This window comes from Papaver somniferum, chromosome 5 (assembly GCF_003573695.1).
Source record: "Papaver somniferum cultivar HN1 chromosome 5, ASM357369v1, whole genome shotgun sequence".
In the NCBI taxonomy this organism is placed as follows: Eukaryota; Viridiplantae; Streptophyta; class Magnoliopsida; order Ranunculales; family Papaveraceae; genus Papaver; species Papaver somniferum.
This window is the reverse complement of record NC_039362.1, coordinates 3,581,721-3,607,197: the sequence shown is the minus strand read 5'-3', so window position 1 is coordinate 3,607,197 and position 25,477 is coordinate 3,581,721. Positions and strand designations below refer to the sequence as shown.

The following is a 25,477-nucleotide window of genomic DNA, read 5'->3' as shown; positions in this document are numbered from 1 at the left end:
AATAAATTTCTCTCGAATGAGCGTCATTGAGGAATGCTTTCTCTTTTGTTTTTAATAATTCTTTGCCTCCATTGTAGTCCAGCCCGGTCAGGATACCTGGCTTTCACCCAGGCGACCCGGGTTCAAATCCATTAACTTTTGTCGTACCAAGCATACAAGATCTGTGGTTGTGGGTTCGAGACGTTAGCCTGCGCCTGCAACAAAACTGGAGCTAACCCGCTGTGTTTTTTTTTAGCAATCGATCATACCATCACTAATGCACCAGAACCCATCAGAACTCTGCAGTTAAGCGTGCTTGGGAGAGAGTAGTACTAAGATGGGTGACCTCTTGGGAAGTCCTCGTGTTGATTGCCTTTTGAAGACAAGGGGTACACTAGGGGCTCTGAGGATCGGGCGAAAACTGAGTCAACTCAGTATCATTTTGTTTCCAAAATTTAATTACTTCTTTGATTCAAAGTTCTAATCTATACTAGTTTGATGTCGTTATATGATTGCTAATGATCTTTAGTATTTTTCAGGGGTGTCTTATTTGATTTTATTTTTATTTTGAAGAAATCTCATAATTTTCAAAAATATGTTTTGCTAATCTTGTTTTCTCCCTAATGCGTTTGCAACTTGTGTTATCTCAAATGGTGTTTACCATGTTTGTAGTTGTGATTGAGGCGTTTGCAGAAGTTGTTCCAATGCTTTTTGAAGCTATCGTGAGTTTACAGTATGGGAAATTGAATTATCTGGATTTTTTTCTCTGCCGAGTTTTTGGAACGATTCAGTGGTTTGAAGATCGGCGGGCTCACAGGAAATTCAAATTTCAAAAATTCTGTTACAAATCAATTATGTTAATTATTCTCGTAATTATCGGTACCAGTCAGGCTTCAGAAGTTACCATTTCAAAACCAGATCTCTTTTATCATGGCGATATTCAGTTCATTATTCTCTCTCAATCACAGGATTTTCGGAATATATTATCTCAATAAACATTTCAAATCCTTGATTCACTAGGGTTTACCCGATATAAAAGTTTAGTTATGGATAAAGTTCCTCATAACAAGAGTATCACTCAATTTTATTGTGAATTTATTCTATTCATATCAACGACAAAAACAAGTGAGAAATCAACCTCTGATTTGGCTACGAAATTTATGCAAGATGCTCTGGAATTGTGAGACATTGAAGAAGTTGTTTATCATCATTCGGATGATGCTGAAGCGAATGAAGCTGAAGAAGATGAAATTAGTCTTATTGGGAAAATTTTTGTTGAAGGAAAAATTGGATTAAAGACTGTGGAGAAGAATATTGGATTTACCTGGGACTTCATTCCTACAGGAGGTCTCAAAATTTTTGAATTGGAGGATAATATCATTGAATTTCGATTCAAGGATAGGGAAATTCAGAAAAAAAAAGTGTTTGATTCTAGACCCCGGAGTATCAATGGTTACCTTATTAACCTGAGACTCTATAATTCAGGAATGGTTTATCAAGAATTGTATTGGGGTACCCAATGTTTTTGGATTCAGGTGAAGAAGATACTACCAGATCATATGAATACCTCTGCTATAACTAAGATTGGAAGGCTTATTGGAGAAGTATTGGCAATTGAGACAGCTGATGGAGTTCCAGTAGGAGGAGATCCAGTCAAAGTCTGTGTTCGGGTTAATATTAACTACCCTCTGATGAGAGGAGTGATGGCAATCACCAATGATGGTTCAACTAGATGGATTAAGTTCTTATATGAGAAGCAACCTCACAAGATCTGTCCTAATTGCTATATTATTAATCACACTAAGGAAGCATGTAAGGATGCTATTGAATATTTGGAAAAGGTTCATACTAAACAGCATTACTTTGGAGATGCTAAGAAAGGTGTGAGGAAGCAGTTGGTGATTACAAAAGTGGGAGATCAAGTTCCTAAGTTTAGTCAAAAGACTAATACTAAAGTTAATGTATTTGTACCACCTAAGGATGGTTAGATATTTGGTTCTAACTCAACTCAAGGAGAAGGAAAAGATGACATTGCTGATAAGGAAAGGCTTGGAAAAAGGCAGAGAAAAGAGTGTCCAGATGCTCATGTTTTTGAACATGAAAATGATGCACCTGTAAACTCACAGACAACTAGCATAATCACAGCAGGAGATAGCCAGACTGGAAGCATTTAGGGAGTTAAGGTAAAATACTTTTTTTCTACATTCCTGTTTAAATTTCGTTTTTTCAATTTTAAAAATGAAGATTCTTTCCTGGAATGTGCAGGGTATTGCTAAAAATTTCACAAAAAATCAGTTTCAAAATCTAGTCAAAACTCAAAATCCTGATTTTATTTTTCTGTGTGAAACTAAAATTGAAGAAAATAGAATGATACAGGCTGCTCAATCTGTTCATTATCTGAATTATACTTGCATTGATAGAGTTGGTTATGCAAGAGGTCTTATATTAATGTGGAAGGATGGTATTGATGTGGAAATCATAGGCTGTGAAAATAACATTATTCATGTAGTTATACAGCTAGACCCTAGTAAGCCTAAAGTTTTATTCTCTTTTATGTATGGTTCTACATACTCTGATCCTAAAAAAGTTCAGTGGAATTTTTTAGCTGAATTTAGTAAGGATGTTCAACAGACTTGGATTGTAATGGGGGACTTAAACTTTCATCTAGATAGTAATAATAACACATCTGATAGGTGGGTGCAAACTAAAGTTAATGATGCGGGTTTAATGGATATTGGCTATGAAGGTAAGGATTACACTTGGACTAGCAATTCTTTTGGAACTGGTACTAGGAAAGCTAGGTTAGATATGGCTTTGAGTAATTCTGATTGGTCTTTAAATTTCTCTACTGCTAAACTTTTGCATCTGAATTTCATTGCTTCTGATCATTCTCATATTCTTCTTATAACTGACCCTATTCCTAAGTTTTTATGGAGACTATTCAAGTTTTTCAGAACTTGGATAGGACATAACAATTTTAAGGAGAAACTTGAGCAATCTTGGAATCTAGAATTCTCTGGGATTCCTGCTTATAAATTGAAGCAAAAGCAACATAGTGCTAGAATTTCTTTATCTCAGTGGAACAAAATGGAGTTTGGTGACATTCAGGTAAATTTAAATAATTTGCAAACTATGTTAGAAAATTGCTCATAGTGATACTAATGTTGTTGATCAAAATGAAAGATTTAAAACCATTGTCAGTGATTTGGATAATTGGTATAAAATTCAATCTGATTTTTATAAAGAAAAGTCTAGGGATAAAACTGTTCTAGATATGGACAATAACACTATATTTTTTCATACTATAGTCAATAAGAGGAAGCATACTAACAATATCAGTGTCCTTTGTGATTCTAATGGAAATTGGTTTAGAGATAGGAAAGATATTAGTAATCTTCTTACTAGTCATTTTAGTAAGGTTGCTACTTCTACTAAACCTGTTATTGCTGATAATGATTTTGATGTTATTCTTTGTATTATCTCTGATTCTGATAATGTTATGCTCCATGCTGTTCCTATCGATATAGAAATTGAAAATGTTGTCAAAAGTATGCCTGTTTGGAGTTCACCTGGCCCAGATGGATTTCAAGCAGGGTTTTATCAAACACAATGGCAGTTAGTTGGTAGAGATGTTAGTGATGTTGTCAAAAGATTTTTCCAAAGTGGTCATATGCCAAGATGTCTTAATAAGACTTATATCTCTCTTATTCCTAAGTGTAAAAGTCCCAAAATTCCATCTGAGTTTAGACTCATTGGACTTTGTAATGCTTCTTATAAGATCATTTCCAAAATTCTAGCTAATAGAATTAGACCTTATCTTAAGAAGCTTATTTCTTCTTACCAAGCTGCTTTTGTACCAGGTAGAGCAATTCATGACAATATCATCACTTCTCATGAAATGATTCATTCTATGAAACAAAAAGAAGGTTTCAGTGGTACAATGGCTCTTAAACTTGATCTGTCAAAGGCATTTGACAGATTGGAATGGAGTTTTCTTGAACAAGTTGGTTTTAACAAAGATTTTTGTAATCTTGTGATGCAATGTGTTACCACTACTAGCATTAGTGTTCTCCTAAATGGTTCTCCATGTGATCTATTTGAGCCAAGTAGGGGCATTAGACAAGGGGATCATTTATCCCCTTATCTTTTTATTCTTGCTATGAAGTATCTTTCTAGAACTTTGTTGCTTGCTGAAACTAACAAATCTATTGTGGGTATTAAAGCTTCAAGGAAAGCTCCTGCCATTACTCATCTGTTGTTTGCAGATGACATTTTAATTTTTGGTCAAGCCAATATGCAACACATAAATGGTATTTTGCAGATGTTGAATGATTTTGGTAAGTTGTCAGGTCAGATGCTAAATTTTGATAAATCTTGTGTGTACTTTAGTAAGAATATTAGTCCTTATGATTGTGATGTTCTTGCTAATGCTTTGAATATGAATATCATCACTGATTCAGAGAAGTATCTTGGATCTCATCTTTTATTAGGTCACTCTAAGATCAAATCTTTTGATCCTTAATGCAATCTTTCCAAGCTAGATTGAACAACTATGTCAGTACTACTCTTAACCAAGCAGGTAGATCAACTTTAATCAAATCTGTTTTGAATACTTTACCTGCTTATCAAATGGGATGTTTTAAAATTCCTTCTACTCTAAAACACTTAGATACTTTGCAGAGAAACTTCTGGTGGGGTCATAAGGCAGGAAAAGGTATTAAGTTCACTTCTTGGGATAACATCAATATGCATAAGGACTTACGAGGTTTAGGCTTCAGAGATTAAGAATCTTTTAATACTGCTCTAATCTGTAAATTAGTGTGGAAGATTCTTACTGAGGAAGATGAACTGTGAGTTCAACTTTTAAGTGCTAAATATTTTAAAGATTGTAGCATCTTGCATCTGGATAAATTTAAGGAGAACTGTTCATGGATATGGAGAGGTATCTATAAATGTATCACTACCATAAGAAATAATAGTTGTTGGGCTATAAGATGTGGTTCCAAAGCTAAAATCTGGTTAGATTGTTGGGTCATTGGTCTTGATCATCCCCCAATCCCAGCTGATGGTTTAGTTAATATTATTTCCTATGTTTGTGTCTCTGACCTTTTTATTGAAAGAACTAGGAATTGGAATTTACCCTTGATTCACTACTTGTTTTCTCCAGGTTCTGCTAATAAAATTTTAGCAATGAGAATTCCTGTAACTGGTAGTGATACCCTCATCTGGTTACCTAGGAAATGGGAATTTAGTGTTAAAAGTGTTTATAATGTGATTACTGGAACAACTAATTATGTTGCAGGTATTCAACCAGTTAATCAGATTTGGAAAAAACTTTGGAAGGTTAATCTGCCTCATAAAGTTAAACTTTTTATCTGGAAATGTTTGAAGGATATAGTCCCAACTAGGGACAAGATTGCAAGATATAAGCCTGATATTGATGTGCATTGTAGCTTGTGTAATCATCCTATTGAATATGTGGACCATTTATTGTTGAATTGCTCTTATTCTAGATCTGTTTGGTTGGCTGTCAATGTTAATATGGGTAATATTATCTCCAGCATGGTTCCTTCAAAAACTGGGTTTTTTCTTGGTTTTCTGCAGGTGCAAATTTGGTCTTTGGTGCAGGTATTAATAGACATGACTTGAATAATCTACTTATGGTTACTGCTTGGACAATTTGGAAGGATAGATTTTCTAAAATATTTCAAAATATCAATCCAAATAGAACTTTCTCTCTAGATAATATCCATAAGCTAACAGAAGCTTGCACTGTTTCCCCTACTACTGTTGTCAGAACTTTGCAGATTCAGAGATGGCTCCCTCCTGACATTGAGCATTTCAAAATAAATTTTGATGCATCTTTTATTAATCATAACTTAGATATCCAGGAATGGGTAGATCAAGATAACAATGTAATCTCCTAATTCATTAATAAAGAATTTTTTGAATCAAAAAAAAAAGGTGGTGTGGAAGATGGAACTCTTCCACCAAAAGACTTGCTCAACATATTTTAGACCGAGTGCCTAGTTAATGCGTCGAAATCACATTTTGCTGTCCTTCCCGCGAAAATTTAAAGAAGATGCTTGGAATCGGATTCTGAACCACGTTTCGAGGAAAAGCAAACCAATCACTACTAAGAGCATTTCCAACAGAGGGTAGATTTATTTATTTTTAGTGACACATAGGATTTTAGACCCTCGTTTGACATAAATTCATCTCCAACAGTAGGGTCCTACAAGTTAGGAGGGACCAGTTATTAAATACGAAAGTGTTCAAGAAAGTGTTATTTACACCTCCAGTTGCACCTCCACGTCATGTTTTTAACTATTTTTTTTTTAATTCCAAGGATTGAAATTCTCACTGTTCGAGATAGTATTTTAGATATGAGGTCCTATATTTACTTCATGCGTAGACCCCGTAAATAAAAGGACTAAATTAAAAATCCACGTAGGATTTTTTGCACTTGGAGATGCTACGAGAGTAAGAACAACTAGTCCAATAACAAAACTTCAGCCAACTCCATTTCCTCTCTTTAAATAAACATCCTCATTTTCTCTCTCCAGAGTTCAACTACCACAAGATCTTTTCTGTGAGGTATCATCAATCAAATAATGGCTAATCTCTCACATGAGATCTCGACTAAACCTAATATTACTCACGTCATCTTTGACATGGATGGTCTATTACTTGATACGGAGAAATTTTATACGGAAGTTCAAGAAGTTATCTTAGCTGGTTATGGGAAAACATTTGATTGGTCATTGAAAGCTAAAATGATGGGTATGAAAGCTATTGAAGCAGCTAAAGTGTTTGTTCAAGAGACTGGGATTAGTGATTCATTAACTGCTGAACAATTTCTTGTTAAAAGAGAGGGTATGTTGTTGAATCTGTTTCCTACTTCAGAATTAATGCCAGGTATTATTTCCTTTACATTTCTATGAATTGAATTATATTAAATTGAATTGTGTTATATTGTGCCTTTGTTCTTGTTTCAATAGTTTTAATGTTTATCAGGAGACAACTTGTCTAATTGCTGGTTAGAATCGTTTTTCAGTCATCTTATGTTTGATAAGTACTGTGTAATTCAGAGTGGGGGAGACCAATTTAGTTGAAAAAGTCTAGAATTATCATAGCCGCAGTTTGTTTTTCGATTTTTTTTACTACTACCTCTGTAATCAGGCAATTTAGTGTCTTATAAGAACTGGCATATTAGATGTTGGAAGTATTGCAAACAATGTTAATGCTGTAAAAGTTTGGGTGATTTGATTAATGCTGTAAAAGACATGTGTTGGCAAAGCAAGATTCCTCGTCGCCACCCCATTGTCACTTTGATCATTTATCAGATTCATTTATTATTGTAACTGAATGCATTTCTTCTGGTTTTATTTGCACGAGCATATAATATAGACAATCTGGCAAGTGAACACGCCCTGTGACTGAAGATTGACCATTTGATGAGAAGTGATCGTCATCCTCCAATGTTATCTTGAATGGAGAGATATCTTTGAATAATCCTCTTATCATCAAAGACAGAATATTGTCTGCTGTTTCTAAGGATGAATATTGGACCTCTAAGATCTTTCTAAGTGAGAATAAAGGAATTTGATTTTCGAGCATCATGACATCTCTTAGGATCACATTATGGGCGGATCTCCTTCCCGAGTAGTCAACCAAATGCAACATCCTAAATGATACTTTCGGTAGGAGGTTACCTTCTTTTATGGCTAAAATTTGAAGAAGTTCGAGTAAGAATGAGGCGTCAACAGCCATGAGCTATGCGAGAGTTTCAGATAAAATCGATATACTTATGGTAGCATGAGTGAATCCTTAGATCGAGTTTTGTCAAGTGACCTTCAACTAGGTGTTGGAATTGAAACCTACTCTATAAGCACCACACAAATTAGATGTTGACAACAGAATAGCTATACAGTCGACTTAAATCTCATATATGCTCTTACTAACCAATTTCTCTTTCATTTTTACAGGAGTTAGTCGTCTAATTAACCATCTTAAAGAACATGGGGTGCCAATTGCTGTTGCTACAGGGTAACATTTGTTTGCCCTTGTTTTCATTATTTTCTCCTTTATTTGCTTACACAGTTTGATGCCCTGCGGCCTTTGTACGAAAACTGAACTCATGCCTTATTTGAAACGAGTCGCATGATACTTCAGTAAATGAAACTTTTATTTTTTCCAGAACTAGTTTATCAACTAGACATATGATAGAAAGAATGTTTCAGAAGTCAGGAGTATTAGTGACCCAATTTTCCTGTCTTCTTTTGGCAGTTCTCATAAAAGACATTTCGAACTGAAAACACAAAAACATGGTGAAATATTTTCAAAGATGCATCATATAGTTATGGGGGATGATCCAGAAGTTAAACAAGGCAAGCCAGCCCCAGATGTATTTTTAGCAGCTGCCAGAAGATTTGGGGTACTCCTGATCTGAAATATTAAAAAACTAGATTATAATTCTCTCTTAGGTTACGTAAATTAGCAACTGATATTCTGCTGAATATTTTCTGATGGCATTTTTTTTTAATTTGTTAATTGTCGATTCTGTAAATTGTTCGTAACAACTTTTTCCATGATCCAGGAGAGCCCAGTAGATCTGACACAGATCCTAGTCTTTGAAGATGCGCCTTCAGGAGTCGCTGCAGCAAAAAATGCTGGAATGTAAGTAGCTACAAGCTTTATTATTCCGTTCTTATTGAACGTGTTCCAAATTTGATTTTGTTGGGAGCCTGATGCAAATATGGACAATTAAAAGCTGCGAAACTCATAACTTGTAGAATATCTAATGTTACTAATGAGATTGCTTAGTACTGTATATAATAGCTGGAAAGGCTTTACGAAGTTCTTCGAAATTGTGTGATTTGCTCAATTACCTAAACAGATATTGAATTTGCGTGTTTACAATAAATTTAGAAAACATATTATTGGCTTGTGCTGAAATTATGTTGATGGAAGCACTTTGAGGTCATAATCTATGAAGCAGTAAACATGTAAATTAAGTATGAGTCAGACTAATGATCAAGTACGAAGAATTGAGCGTATTCAAGAGATTCTTCAACAGTTGATGTAAACTACCAGAGAGCACAAACTCCCGAGTCCCAACCTAATTCCTAATTACTAGTAAAACATTTCTTTCCTTGGTAATTAGGTGGATACCAGTCGAAGTCGTTTGGGAGTCTGAATCTTTTCACACTTTCCAAACATGGTTTAAACCCATAACCATAAATTTGGTTGAAGTTGCTTCATTTCTGTTTCCGTTTCGAGAAAAACCATGATCTGTTCGCCAACTGCCTGATGTTTCGGGTAGCAGCACTAATCTTGTAGTACTAAGTTATAATTCTTATGCCAGACATATGACATATAAGATAAGCTTGGAATTCCTCCCTAAATGAACCAGTCCTTTGTAGGAACCCAATAACGCAAAGAAAGATATTTCTGAGGTGTGTACAGTTTGGGGAAAGGAAATGTTCTTACTTCACAGCTTATCGCATTTTGAAATAAAATGAAGTACTAAGTAATCCGATTCATTGGGTTTTCAACTTTGTAATGTTAACTGTCCTGTGCAGGTATGTAGTAATGGTTCCAGATCCGAGATTGGATGGTTCTTATCAAGCTGCTGCAGATCAAGTTCTAAGTTCCTTGTTAGACTTCAACCCAAGTGATTGGGGCTTGCCATCTTTCAAGGATGCCACAAACTAAAGTTGCAGCTACAATATTTGGTAAGATTTGAGCACTATTTCTATAGACACCAGTATAATTTCAAAGACCTTAATTTGAAATATATCGATTGAATTAGCTGAAAAGGCACTGAAATAATTCATCTGCCCTTATGAACAACATTATTTTAGTTGAGTTTAACAACCTTTGTGATATTCCTTATACGGGGATGATTGGCATAACACTCACCTAAACTTGAATTCCATGATTACAAAGTACATTTTAGGTTGATCACGTCAGTGTAAAGGTGTGAACTGCTGTTTAAAGATTTTGTAATGATTTTCCACAAGAATCTGTTTTTTCATGTCATTATCTTCGATAATTGTTCGTCCAGTGGTAACTTAATATCCTTCTTGGTTCAGCTTAGACTGCACTTTTTTGAGAAGTCAAATTCAGCTACTTCAACGCTAAAATTTACGGAAAATAGATCATTTGTCCAAATATTTTTAAAACATAGTTCAAATGGACGAGTAAAAATTTGTATGGGTGAAATGGACACCAAAAAAATAGCAAGGATGAAACTGGATTCATCCTTTCTTAAACTTAAAGATAGCAATGATGAAACTTGATGCATCCTGATGTAAATTAAAAATAAGAAAAAAATATTTGAAAATGGGTAGGATGAAACTGTTTACATCCTGTTTATTTTTAAATTTTTGTCAATTTAAATAGTATCAAAATCTAAATGTCCTTTTCATCCATAAATTATTGATTTTGATCTTTTTAACCAATTTTGTGTAAAATTTAGGTCCAAACAATTTAGGAAATTTAGTATTTCTATTGCCTCTTGTCTGAGGTAATCTGTATGTTTGTCTGAGTAACCACACTCCACAAGCAAGAAAGATTACATCAAAACGGCAAATCCCCATAGGGTTGGGCTCACCCTGATGAGTTTGTGCGGTTTTAAAAGTCATACCAAAGGGTTCGTTTAGAACCACTGTTGAAACATATTCCTCCCAACCTAGTTTACAGTTACACCCACATTAAAAGAGTGTAGGATTTAGTGAAATATTTATATTGACATAATTATCATGCTTTGACCATTTTTTCTATAAAATTCAAAGGACAATATATTTAAAGCTAATTTTTTCATGACATGTACCTTTTATATAATTCTACATTCCTATAAAAAATGAGAGCATTCCGAGACGTATAAGACTACCATCTACTATTTTCAATATCAACCGTTCTGGATTAACGGTTGGAATTAAAATTGGTGGATGGTGAAGTTTTGCGTATCGAAATACTCTTTTTTTTGGCTGGAATATAAAGTTATACAAATAGAACATGTCACCAAAAAATTAGCTTTAAACTCATTATCGTCTGGATTCTGTAGAACAAATGGCTAAACCATATTATGATTATGTCAATATAACCATATCACTGGATCCAGCCCATCAAAAAAATGATAAGTTTACATCTCCTACTTCCGTATTTGAAGAAAAAATGCTATCCCTTAATCAAATGGAGTATTATTTAATTCCCTATTTTTATCAATTGAAAGTTTTTAATACGAAGATAAATTAATATTACTCCCTCCGTTACTTTTTAATAGGCCAGTTTATATAAATAAATAGTTCAAAAAAATAGGCCGGGACCACTTTTCTTTTAACTTCTTTTGATGACAAGTGTTATATGGACCATTTCACTTATTTCTTTGGCTGATAAGTGTCATGGGGACCATTTCACTTCACTTCTTTTATTGACAAGTGTCTAGAGGACCATAGTCAACAATAAAATGGTCTAAGATCTATTAAAAAGTAACGGAGGAAATACTATTATTGTCAATCGAAAGATGATGATAAATTAAAAATTAACCCCTGAAAAGCTGCTTCAAATATATATGGAACATAGTCAACAATAAAATGGTCTAAGATCTGCCATCCAACCAAGGGGGAGGGTTGAGCATTATGTTACCGCCTATGTTGCTGCAAATCTCAAATATATATGGAACATAGTCAACAATAAAGATATCACTTGGGCAAAATGAGTGCTGGAAAAATTAATCAAGATTCAAGATTTCCGGCACATGAAAACTCCAAATGAGTGCTGGAAAAATTAATGAAGAATCAAGATTTCCGGCACATGAAAACTCTGGTGGACTCATTATGGGGCCGGAGGCGTATTTTGGATCACAGAAGCACCGCCATTAATTTTGTTCTTTATTGATAAATGGGGATAGCACAATGCTTTAGAAGGATAATTGGATGGGTCAGGGAAATGTTTGGAGTGTCTTTCCTCCCTCATGCAATATGATTCTTTTTTTTTCCTTTTTTTTTTGATAAACGAGGAACCTTTTCGTTAATGGGATTTCAAGGTTACATTGAGTTTAAGATCGAAAATAAGAGAATACAAAGTAACAAGAACATACCGTAAGAATACAATACCGAGAAATCCGACAAGAGAAAGAGAAGGATTACCGGAGTAAGACAATACAAGTATGAATAAGATCCGATTAAATCGGAAGAAGGATGGTTTTTCTCGAAATTAAATTACAACCATTTAGTTCGTTTTTCTTCTTTAGAAAGAAATGCTCCCAAAGTAGGAGTGATTTGCTCAAATCTCTGATAACTTGTGATGAAGCTTCCGTCGTCAAAAAGCTCACCTACGGAGACTCCGTCGCCGGATAAGTTGATGATTAAGATTCCGACGCCGGAGACAACCAAGATGAAGATTTCATCGTTGGAGAGCATGGAGAGCATCACTATTGATCTTAAAACCCAACCCAACAACCAAGAATCGCCATTAAAGCGAAGATAAACCTCAAAAAAGTAGATAAAACCACCAAAATGGTGTAGATAAGTAGAAAACATAATAAGAACCAAACTAATCTACTAACTAACATAGAAAGCAAGGGAAAATGAAGAAATTTGCTCAGATCTAGTCCAAAAATGGACTAGATTTGAGCAGAAATGGGTTATTTTTGATGGTTTTGTTGGAGAAGAAGAAGGAGTGAGAGAGAGGAGAGAGAAATGGTAAAAAGTTATGCATGCAATATGATTCGATATAGCACAACGAGGCTAACGAGAGTATTTGTCTTGTTGATGGCAGGGCCGTACCAAACTATTTAGGGGCCTTAGGCAAAACCAAAAATGGGGGCCTAATTTTTTTTTCGCCGATCGTTTAAAATAAAATTATTGTTAGAGCATAGCTCGGTCAACCTCGCATGCGTTGCTATATCAAGCATGTTTGTCAATGTTAGTGATCAAAACTATAAAGTCTTGATTTCTAGCCTATTAGCTAAGTCTCGGACTAGGATAGGAAAAGTGTAGTTGAGCTCAAGGACTTATGGTGATTCAACGAAAACGACGAAGATCTAAACCAAGGAACCATGGAACTTCATCAACAAAAAGGTATATGAAGACTTGAACTTATCTATCACTCGAAAGTCTATCTATTCTTCTCCTACTTCTTATGAGACAAAAGTCGTATGATATATAGACTAAATCATATACACTTGATATTTCGAGCTGAGTATTCATTGCTTATCTTTTACTCGAAATCATGTGTTCGTAAAGCGTTTCGCTTTGATCAGGTTTATCTTCACCTAGTGACGAAAGTCATGAAAGTTTCAATCACTTTGGAAATTGCTCTGACGAGAAAGGTCTGTTGTTCTTCACGACTGAATATCGCCCTCTGAGAATATTTCAATGATTGAAATGAGAGTTTAGATTACATAACCATGTATTCCTTGAACCGAAGTTTCCGAACTTTACTGATCAAGAGAAATCGATAGGATTGTGGAATTGGCATGCCAAGCCCGCGAACCCAGTCCGCAGACTCAGTCCACGAACTGGCGGAAGTTCTCGACCGAGAATTTCTGCTGGGATTTCCAAAACTCGTTTGTGTGCTAAGTCCGCGAACTGGCGGAAGTTCTCGACGCGAGAATTTCTGCTGACTTTGGAAAACTCAACCGATTAGCTTAAGTCCGCGAACTTGTTTGGGAGCTTAAGAGGTTATGATCTAAAGATGTGCTCTGAACATGAAACATTAATTATTAAGGAATGTTTTATGCAAACCATGGCTATAATGTTCATGAGCCGATTCTAATCGAATTGAATCATCTTTGTTTCAATTGTGTCTTGTGTAGTTACATAAGATCTCATAGCAATTGAACAACTCTTAACTAGTTCATTTGAGTCTATTGAACTGGTTATGGTGAAGAAGAACATGATTATATGAGATGCTCATATGGTTGACCTTTTGGGTTATCATGTTGAACCAAATGTACTCGTTTGGGCATGGTTTTTCTCAAACCCAGTAAACGTGTACCCAAGTGTGTGTGACAAGCTATGTCTTTCGATCTAACGGTTGAGAGATTTTGGCTTGAATCTAAATCAGGTTTTCATCTAACGGTGAATAGAGTTTGCTTTGTACCTAAGGCAAAACCCTGATTTGAAGGCTATATAAAGGAGACTTCTAGCATTGAGCAAACCTAATCCCCACACGTCTGTGTGCTACTACTGCTCTCTCTAGAGTCGATCTCCATTAACTCTGGAGTTTCTTCTCTAAACTCGAGTTAACGACTTAAAGACTTCATTGGGATTATGAAGCCAGACCGATACTTCTTTTATCGTAGTTGTGCGATCTGATCTTGCATCTTCTATCGTACGAGTACAATCGATTGATTGGCTTGAGATCGTGAGAGTTCTTCGATAGGCAAGATAAAGAAGTCACAAACATCTTCGTCTCACTGTCTGTGATTCCTCGACAATCCGCTTGTGTAGTCAGGAAAGATTGTAGAGAGGTGATTGATTAATCTAGGTTGTTCTTCAGGAATATAAGTCTGGATTATCAATTGGTTCCTGTTACCTTGATCTTATATTTAAAGACGGAACAAAACCTAGGGTTTATCTGTGGGAGACTGATTTATCCTTTTGATAGACTTTTCTGTGTGAGACAGATTTGTTTATTATCGAGTCTGTGATTTTGGGTTGCAGCAACTCTTTGTTGTGGGTGAGATCAGCAAAGGGAGTCAAGTACTCAGTGTCCTGCTGGGATCAGAGGCGTAGGAGTACAACTGTACCTTGTATCAGTGGGAGATTGGTAGGGGTTCAACTATAGATCAGTCCGAAGTTAGCTTGGAGTAGGCTAGTGTATGTAGCGGCTTAATACAGTGTGTATTCAATCTGGACTAGGTCCCGGGGTTTTTCTGCATTTGCGGTTTCCTCGTTAACAAAACTTCTGGTGTCTGTGTTATTTCTTTTCCGCATTATATTTTATATAATAGAAATAATATAGGTTGTGCGTTCGTGATCATCAACTTCTCTAATCCAACTTCTGGTTGTTGATTGTAGTTGACTGATCCTTGGACATTGGTTTTTGGTACCGTCCAAGTTATCTCTCTTTGATACAGACTCGCTATTGATTTTATCTTGAGTAGAAATCAAATCGAGAGATTGAGATAATAACTCCTTGAGATACTTTTTATCTAGATTGAGTCTGACTGTCTAGTTGATTCTCTAGCAAAGTATTTCGGAGTTAGTCCATACAGATTGCTAAGCGAAATATTGGGTGGTGTTGTTAGACCCCCGCTTTTTCAATTATAATACTATAAAATTTGCAAATGAAAACCACTATATAAAAGTAGGTAATCTACGTAAAACTCCGCAATCATTTCAATAAAGCTCAAAAAAATGCCGTTATTTGATTGGCCAATCTTTTCGTTATCACCGCGGAAAGCTAAAAAAAAAACGACATCATGCAGATTTCAAACATAAGTTAGAAAAAAAAAAATGAAGTACTGAGCTACTAATTGATGATGAACTTACCACTGCCAGAGAGAATATGAGATTGAGAGTTGAGAGAGGCAGAGACGGAACAGTTTCTTGGTCTAAATGGGGTCTAGACGATTAGAAGTTTTTATTATTGAAATGTGGATACTAAACGTGGGCAAGATTAGGGGTGAGCATAAAAACCGGAACCGCGGATTTGACCCGTATCCGTCCGCAAAATTGCGGATTTCACCCAAACCGCAAGACGTATGGGCCGGACACGGATGGGATTCTCAAATCCGCACGTTTTAGCGGTTTGGGTGCGGTTGAATATTGAAAACCGCGGATTCAACCGCACCGCATCTGACTCTTCTCCATTAGATATAAGCCACTAAGCCCAGCTAATTGAATGTGATGGTCACTAAGCCCAGCTAATTGCAATAGCTTATTCAGGACCTATTTTTGATGTCAAGTAAGCCCAACTAATTGTTTGCTTATTCAGGACCTTTCCAACAACTTACTTGCGAGTCAGAGAGAGTTGGGCCTCATGCCAAAGACATGCACAAATTTTTTTTTTTTTTTATCCCTAATCCGCGGTTAATCCGCAACCGGACCGCACAATCCGCGGATCCGCGGATGTAAAATCCGCGGGTGATTGGGCCGGTCACGGTTTGATTTTTCAAATCCGCAGTTTTGACGGTTTGGTTGCGGGTGACCCCTAATCCGCAACCGTCCGTCCGTTGCACACCCCTAGGCAAGATAGGGACTTTTGTTTGTTGGGCTTCTATACAAACATCTAGTCTGTCGGTAATTTTTTTTATTTTTTTTTTCCTTTGTACTCTGACCGGCCATACACAATGCAGTAGCATATACCAGGATATTTTTTTTTGGGCCTCTTAAATTCGGGGGCCCTAGGCGGCTGCCTACTCTGCCTAAGCATTAGGTACGGGCCTGGTTGATGGTGCTTGGACCTTGACTCGTTACCTCAAGAATGCACTCGACAGTATAGTGGAAGATGTTATAAGTGTTAAAACTGACCATCCTATTGACGACAAGGTGGTGTGGAGTGCAGGTAAATCCCGTGACTTTGTGCTTTCAGATACCTATAATGCTCTATGGCATAAAGATGCCAAAATGAAATGACAGAAACTGGTGTGGTTCCCTCTATATACCTTGGAAGTAATTCATTGTATGGATGTGTCTTCAGAGTGAGTTGAAAACCAGGTTCAAGCTTCTCTCTTGGGGAATGAATGTCGATCCAGTTTGCATCCTCTGCAACACTATGCTTGAATATGATTTCCGCATTTTCTTTGGATGCAAGTACTCAACTTTCATATGGAAACATCTTTTATGACTCAAGGAACTCTGAGAAAAAAAAATCTCCTGACTGGGATGCTCAGATTCGTTGGTTCGTGGAAAATATTAAGGGTGTGAACTAAGCTTGTACTATAAAGAAGCTCACTTTCAATGCTTAAATATATCACGTCTGGGGTGAAAGAAACAGGAGGATCTTCACTCAAAACAGTATGCCTGCCAGTCTTATTATCTATAAAATTATTGAAGATGTATATGGCCTCCTATATGCTTGAATGCAATGAGTCTCGTGCTCTTGCTGTGAATATGAGATGCAATTTGGAATACTATCGCCTATTCAAAATCATGTTAGTTGGCAAAAACCAGAGCCAAGGAAGGTGACAGTTATCATCGACAGGTCATTATGTGAAGAAGGAGCATGGTTTGGTATTATATTCGTGAAAAACTTGGTACTCCACGTCGTGTTGTTACAATAACCCCCTCTCGTTTCCAAAAATAAAAAAATATCAAGTTTTGAAAGTTAACAACTAACATTACAAAAAAAAGAAGGAAAATTTTCGCAAAAACGCATCGAACGGAAGTTATGTCAAATGAAGATAAACATGACATCAAAGATTGTCCGAAATTTTTATTGTAACTTGTATTAAAATATTGAATTTTTAATTGTCTAAATTTATATCTAGTAAAAAAAAGTCGCAATGGTATAAATTAATCCAAAAGTTAAAACTTAAATTTAGAAATAAAGTTAAGATTTACACTTTCATTTTTAATTTATTGATAATTATTTCTTTCATCCATCAAATAGTCGTTATCATCCAATGGTTATCCGAGCGAATTCAAAAGTTAAGACGTAAATCAAGATTATCAACTCTCATGTGCGGAACACTTTTATCAACTCTCATGTTCAGAAATTTTCTGTTTCCCTGAACCTCTATCATACTCTCATGTTCCGAAATTTTCTCTTTCCCTGAACCTCTGCGATCCAAGCTTATTTAACTAAGCTTTTCATCTACCTTGATAATGACTACCTTAGCTTGGAATTGTCAAGGAATAAACCAACCAGTAACTATACAACACCTACGAGGTTTAGTTTCTCTTCACAAATTCAACATCATATTTCTTTTCGATACGTTAACAAGTCATCATCATATGATAGGACTAGCTCAATCCTTACGATACCATAATATTCTATGTTCCTTAAATCAAGACGTAAAGCTGAATTTTAGACTTTCAATTTTAATTTATCGTTTTTTTTAGCCCTACCTTAATTAGCTATTTATTTCGTCTATCAAATAACCGTGATCATCCAAGGGCAGCCATCAACAAATACATTTTCTTGAAAATTACCGTTAGCTATATTGTATTATAGAAACTCAACAATTGCAAGAATATAACCAACGGAAGCATTGTAAACCCATAACTTCAATATGTATTCTAAAAGTAAAAGGAAAAAGTATTGTCTATACAAGCATAAGAGGTTTGTCCATTATGTTATATAGATAATCAGGATTTGATGCAATTTCCTTTGATGTATTCTAAGTGTCCATAGGTAGGTTGTTCTGGCATCAGAATAGTCATTAAATCACAGCCGAAAAAAGTTTGATTTTTGCAATGCCAGTATTCTAACTGTCTTGAAGAAGCACGGTTGCTTGCTCAATGATGTTTTAAAATCTAAAGAAGATGCAAAGATAGTAGCATTCTATAAAAACTTGAAGAAGTTACAGTACGACCACTGCGGAGAAGAAGATCACAAAATTTTTTGTGTCCCCTGAGTATTTTTGAACACTCAAACCCTGATTGCAATGCTTATATACACATCCACACTTCTACATCTACATAGAAAGTACATACATAAGTCATTTCTAGAAATGTCCTAAGTGTAAAACATTGGAGAGGGCTCGTTAAGTGAACGAACTGCATTAGTGGATATACAATTGCATGAATTATTAATTGTGTGAAAACAATTTGAAAATCCTTGAGCATCACGCATTCTCGGGTTCCTTATTTCCTCAGCGAACGTTGCAAATATCTTATGCCAAAAACGCATATTCGACATGGCTTCCTCACTATGGATAACTTCTCTTGATTGAAAAACTTAAGCCATACAAATAGCTGAATCCTCACTATGAATAACGCAGATTCGATCATGCAAAGTACAGAGTCTGTTAAAAATGGATGCTCACAAGTTGTCTTCAAATCTAAAAACAGTTCTGATGATCTCGTCGATACTTTGATCTAGATTGAGTGACCTTATGTCAGAAGAGAAGACCCTCAAGAACAATCAATTAGGTGCAATCAAAGTTTCAACAACCATTAGTCAACCAAATCAATAGTCTAAAACTAAAATAAAAATGCAATTATCTATTTTTCCACTAAAAAGAAGAGGGTACCCAAATGCACCACAATCTTTTAAATATGAATCTATGCCAAGTGTAATCATCTACGGAAAAAAGTCGATAGAATTTGACAACTATGGTATTCACTTTGTGTGATGGTCTATGGATATGAAATCAAGACGATACGACAACAAAGTGATAACTTGATAATAGGTACTGATAAAGCTGGGGTACAACAAACACACCCAATATTTCGTTCGACAATATGTATGGACTAACTCCAATATAATTCCAAGATAATCAAATAGACAGTCAAACTCAATCAAGGAAAGATATCCAAGAGTTATATCTCTTTCTCAAATCAATCAACAAATCAACATGAATGAATCTGTGATCTGATTGGTAAGAGAATAACTTGAATGGTACCAAAGACCAATGTTCAAGTGTCAATTAATTTCAATCAACAACCAAAGGTTGGATTTACCAATTGATTGAACTTACGCACAATCTGTGATATTTCAATTACATAAATAAATATAATGTTGAAAAGAAATAACACAGACACCAGAGATTTTGTTAACGAGGAAACCGCAAATGCAGAAAAACCCCGGGACCTTGTCCAGTTTTGAATACCACAATGTATTAAGCCGCTACAGACACTAGCCTACTACAAGTTAACTTCAGACTGGAATGTAGTTGATCCCTAACAAGTCTCACACCGATTAAGGTACAATCACGTTCCTTATGCCTCTAGAACCATACCAGATTATGTGCACTTGATTACCTTAGATGATCTCACCCACAACGAAGAGTTGCTAAGACCCAAAGTCGAAGACTTATAAGAAAATCTTTCTCATACAGAAAAGCCTATTCTGATAGATAAATTTGTCTCCCACAGAAGTACCTATGAAGTTTTGTTTCGTCTTATGATAAATCAAGATGCACAGGAACCAATTGATAAACCGTACTTATATTCCCGAAGAACAGACAAGTATTATACATCACCTCACAATAACTTAACTATATGGTAGTAGAAGAAGTTATTACGGAATCACAAAAAATGAAACAAAGAGCTTTGTGATTACTTTTTTATATCTTACCAACTGGAGATAAATCTCGAGAAAATCTTAGAGAAGATAATACTCAATACGATAGAACAAGTAAGATTAGAATACGCAACTACAAAGAAAATAGTTGGATCTGGCTTCAGAATCCCAATGAAGTCTTTAAGTCGTTACCCTATAATGGTTTTAGAAAAACCTGGGCTAAAGGAGAATCGACTATAGTATGCAACTAGTATCACACAGACGTGGGGGGATTAAGTTTTCCAGTTGCTAGAGTTCTCCCTTATATAGTCTTCAAATCAGGGTTTGATAGCTTAGAAACAAAGCAATCAATATCACCGTCAGATGAAAACCTGATTTAAGATTCAAGCTAATTTTGCCTAAAACCAAAGAAATATCTCTCCATCGTTAGATGGTCTTAGCTTGTTACACACATATGAAATATACTTATATTTAGATACGGGTAACCGTACCTAAACGTATATATTGAGTTGGCTCAACAATATTAAATCGAAGTTAGCCATATGAACACTTTCATCTTAACCACATTTATCTAAGACTTCTACATAAAATATGATGATCAATCAAACATGAATGATTTTCAAATGAATCTAATTGTGATTCCAATAGAGTTGTTCAATTGTTCATCATTAAATATAAATGTATATGAACCAATTGAAACAAAATCGATTTGATTCAAATCATAAACACTTTAGCCACGGTTTGCAAAGATTGCATTCCTCAAATTTATAAATGTATTTGTTCATGAATATAAGAATCACACTTAACCGACTTTAGAACTTCACCAACTAAGTTTTCAAACGGGTACGCAAATTATAGCATCTGGATTTCGGTCTTGACCAACAGTTTGCAAACGCGTACACAAACTAAAGTGACGGACCTAACTCAGGTAGAACTGTTCGCATACTGGTATGCGGACAAGGTTTCCGGACCTAAACCATACCAACACAGTTCGTATACTGCTACGCATATTTTAATGTATCCAGACAATGGTGTTTGTTCTTAAACTCTCATTACAATCATTGAAACATTCTTAGAAGACGACAATAGTTGTCTCACACAAACTATTAGCTTCAAAGTAATTTTCAAGTGATCGAATCATCAATATGAAACTTTCCGAGCCGACACATCAAATGATTGTCTCACACAAATCATGTAATATGTTTCAAGGCAATTTACACATGATCATCTTTTGACTTATTTTTTAGTTTCCAACATATAAATTGTTTCCAACTAAACTCGTCAAGTATAATGATGAATGTTAGCTAAATAAAAAATCTTCCAACACATATTCTAGAAATATATAAGCGAGCTATACTCAACTCGAAATATCAAATGTGTATAATATTAAAGTCTGTATAGCTATAAGACTTGGTCTCAATAGCATATAGAATAGAATAGACTTCTTAGTGATAGATAAGTTTTAGTCTCCACATACCTTTTGCTGATGAAGTTCCTCCAAGCTCCCCTCAGTAGATCTTCGTCTTCAATCGATGAACGTCGTGAAGTCTAAAGATCAACTACACATTCTATCTTAATCCCAAACATAGATATAAGTAGACTAGAAATCAAAACTTATAGTTTTGATCACCTAAAGTTGACAACCAATCTTGTGAGTTCGACCGAGCAGTGCTCTAACAGGTACGGTAATAAACCGAAACTCTATAGGATCAATATCAAGTGACTAGGATTTACGTATGTGTATAACAACAATTATAATAAGGAAAACAAAGTAAATGACACAACAAGATTTTGTTAACGAGGAAACGACAAATGCAGAGAAACCCCAGAACCTTTTCCAGTTTTGAATACTCTCAAAATTAATTCGCTATACAAAATCTAATACCAACTTCGTATAGATTATGGAAGTCAGCAATTTTATCTTTTAACATAAATAAACCGATTTTTTTACATATTTAATAAGAGTTTTAAAGACAGTGCCTTCTTGAATATTTTTCCATATATCTCGCAAGCTTTTGACTAATGTGTTATATACACTAAACTCATCAAACAAAAGTTTGAGCACTTCATGAGTTAGTGTATATACTCAAGATACTAAGTATCTAGTTGAGACAAATTATTCTCTTCAATAGTTGTAGAGAATCTTCATTTATCTATTCTCTCATGGATGTTACTTCTTTTGTAAGATAAACCAAACTTATCATAAAAAAGATTATCATCAAGATATGTAGGTATTACCTTATATAGTGATACACTGGAAAATTTGCCATATTCCTTTATATTTGGTTCCACAGTCTTCTTCGATACCCATCTCAATGAGTTGATAGTTTTGTGGCTCTCTTTCCTTTTGTGATATACTACTATTTGAAATCCCTTTTGAGATTTTTCTGTGAACTCTTTGATATGAGAAAAACAGATTTTGTATGAGTTCTTTCGAAAAAGGTCTCTTGTTACAACCTTGGACTAAAAGTTGTTCTTTTAGAGCTTGAACAAAATGATTGTTGACAATCTATTAAGACATGACCTTTAATTCCACAATAGAAACATTGTTTGTAGTGATGTTTGTGATGTCGTGGAATACTCTGATGTGAGTAGTTCATCTTAGAATCACCAGAGAGTACAAATTCTTCTTTAGAATATGAAAGTTTCTTTCGGGAGCCTTTAGTGTAAGTCTTTTTCCTTTTTGAGGAATAAGTCAAATCATAATTTATAGATTTATCTGGATAGGATATTATCGGTTGATTTTTTGATATAAAGGAATGATTTTCATCTTTTAGCCTTATGACAAGTCCGGAAGCTGTCTTAATCTCAGAATTATATGAGATTTTTAAGGAATTGTATTCGTCTAAAGATGATAACCTTAGGACCTCAGTCTTCTTTTCTTGATCAATGATTTTGCTGAGCTTCTCTTCTAAGGATTGAATCTTCAAGGAAGATGTGATCTTGAGAGAGTCTACTTCTGCTTTCAAGGTGGTAAGATAAATAACAAGTTGATCATTTTTCGGATTTTATATAACACATGTCTTCTAGAAGCTTCCCTTCTATTCCTAGTGTAAGAGTAAGTTAAATTTCACATAAGAGAAATGTTCACTCAGTTCTTTTAGTTGTGATGTTTCTATATTCATGTAATCAATGTCTTCTCCTTCATCATAAAGAGAGTTTTTAGAGTCTAAATCATTGATTTTGAATATATGGCTTAACTTAACCTCTTCTTTAGAATTTTCAGACATATTTTTAGAAGAGTAAGTAGAACTTGTGGAAGGAGCCCTTTTTAAACATTTGCTAAAATTAAATCCATAGAGTGACTTGCTCAGATCTTGTGATACGCTAACTGAGTCAATTTTTGGTTTTACTTTACCTCTTTGTAGTCGTATCTTATAGGTTGGATTGCACCAACACAGATTATTAGATCTTTTCGTGTTTGCCTGCTCTGATACCAATTGAACAGACGAGGGTACCCAAATACACCATAATATTTTAAATATCAACATATAAATCTGATACCAAGTGTGATCGTCTATGTACAAAGTCGATACAATACGATAACTATGTTATTCACTTTGTGTGATCGTCTATGGATATGAAATCGAGACAATACGACAACAAAGTAATCACTTGATAATAAGTAAGTTATTAAACTGAAACTCTATCAGATCAATATCAAGTGACTAGAATTAACGTACATGTGTAATTTACTTAATTATAATATCAATTATAATGTGGAAAACAAAGTAAATGACACAACAAGATTTTGTTAACGAGGAAACCTCAAATGCAGAAAAACCCCGGAACCTAGTCCAGTTTTAAATACTCTTAGAATTGAGCCGATATACAAAATCTAATACCAACTTCGTATAGTTGAGACCAAGTACACTACCCCCGCGCCTTCGACTTCTAGAATCACGCATGCGAATAGCAAGTCCTTCGGATCTTATTCCAAAAAACAAAGGAAGAATCTGTTTGGTAACCACTCTAATCAATCTTTGCTATAAGATATTATGAGTCGCTGACAAAGTCTCTTACGTTTAAACTAATAAACTCCTTTGTCTGGTTAGATCAATATAAACTTTGATTACCTAAATAATCAAACTCTAGATTTCTGATCAATCAATATGGATCTCAAAGAAAAACTATAAGGTGACGTTGAATCTCCAATATTTCGGTTTGGGATCACCTTGAGTATCAAGGAATATATTTGAACAATCAATGATAATAATTATGCACATGTTCAAATTATGTCGACATCTAAAATTTTCCTATCTAGCAAACCTTAATTCCAAACTCACACAAACCCTAAAGTAATATGTGAATATGGGAAATCGGTTTTGCTCTTGGGACCGGTTCTACCATGCCTCCTAATATAAGCTAAGATCGATTTTACCAAGTCTCTTAATATAGGTAGGGATCGGTTCTACCTTGACTCCCTACAAAATTTAGGATCGGTTCTACCAAGTATCCCAATATATGTAGGGATCGGTTCACCATGATTCCCAACAAAAGCTAGGATCGGTTCTACCAAGTATCCCAAGATAGGTAGGGATCGGTTCTACGCTGACTCTCAACATAAGTTAAGATCGGTTCTACCTGAATTCCCTCCTTAGGTTTGAATTGGTCATCATTAGATCTTCATAAAAACCTGGCCAAAACACCTATTGATTTCTTTATGATTATGCAACTAGTTCGTATATCTACTTCCCTGAACCAATGTAATAAAACATAGTTTCCTATGATGAAACAACACCTATATCCAATATATAATTAAGTAACAAGTTACATAGATTATGTCGATATTGCATTTACGAAGTTCAAAGATAAACGTTATACTTCGTAATTTAATATACTTCCTTGAAATTTTGACAATACTAATATGACCAAGTCTAATACTAGCTAGAGTATCATATATATAACCTCGCATGTTATGTTTTCAATCTTAAACGACTCGAAAGAAACGATATGAATGGAAACAGGTCAAGTTAATATATTACTAACCACAAGTGGAAGGACGATGTCTTCATGTAGTCGTTACGTCTTTGTGTTCTTCAGGTCTTCAGAGTAATACTTGTATGTCTCAACATTCCTAGAATTTATAGTCTAACCAAAACGAAATTGATTCTATTAGTTTTCATCAAGCGACTCTAATCGAGTTTTGATACTAAAATATGACAATCAAGCTTGACATACCAACACATGGTGGGTTTAACTGAGCAATGCTCTAACTTAATCAACTTATAGCATTGTAATATTCCTTAACAAGATTTAAGATAGCAGTAGGAAAATTATCAAAAAAAAAACAAAGTTTCCTTTCTATCTTTTTTGGCGATATAATCAGCCACACCATTAGAAGTTCAGTTAG

General features: G+C 35.0%; 1 protein-coding gene and 1 non-coding gene across 2 annotated transcripts; both read left to right on the top strand.

Annotated features, from left to right (window-relative positions):
- The first annotated feature begins 234 nt into the window (after positions 1 to 234).
- Positions 235 to 353, top strand: LOC113284754. The gene has a single exon (XR_003328370.1). It is a non-coding gene; the product is annotated as a 5S ribosomal RNA (ribosomal RNA).
- Positions 354 to 6,482: 6,129 nt separating this feature from the next.
- LOC113280895 ((DL)-glycerol-3-phosphatase 2-like) lies at positions 6,483 to 10,026 on the top strand. Its single transcript, XM_026529493.1, has 5 exons — positions 6,483 to 6,897; positions 7,968 to 8,028; positions 8,269 to 8,416; positions 8,579 to 8,658; positions 9,564 to 10,026. The coding sequence occupies exons 1-5, from the start codon at positions 6,594 to 6,596 to the stop codon at positions 9,694 to 9,696; spliced, it is 726 nt and encodes a 241-aa protein (XP_026385278.1). The 5' UTR covers positions 6,483 to 6,593; the 3' UTR covers positions 9,697 to 10,026.
- Positions 10,027 to 25,477: the final 15,451 nt, after the last annotated feature.

What these genes read in the sequence shown, in the direction of transcription:
- LOC113280895 (XM_026529493.1), top strand. Translation starts at nt 6,594, where the DNA reads ATGGCTAATCTCTCACATGAGATCTCGACTAAACCTAATATTACTCAC. An exon ending in CAGCTGCCAGAAGATTTGGG is followed by an intron (nt 8,417 to 8,578) that starts GTACTCCTGATC and finishes TCCATGATCCAG; the next exon opens with GAGAGCCCAGTAGATCTGAC. An exon ending in GCAGCAAAAAATGCTGGAAT is followed by an intron (nt 8,659 to 9,563) that starts GTAAGTAGCTAC and finishes TGTCCTGTGCAG; the next exon opens with GTATGTAGTAATGGTTCCAG.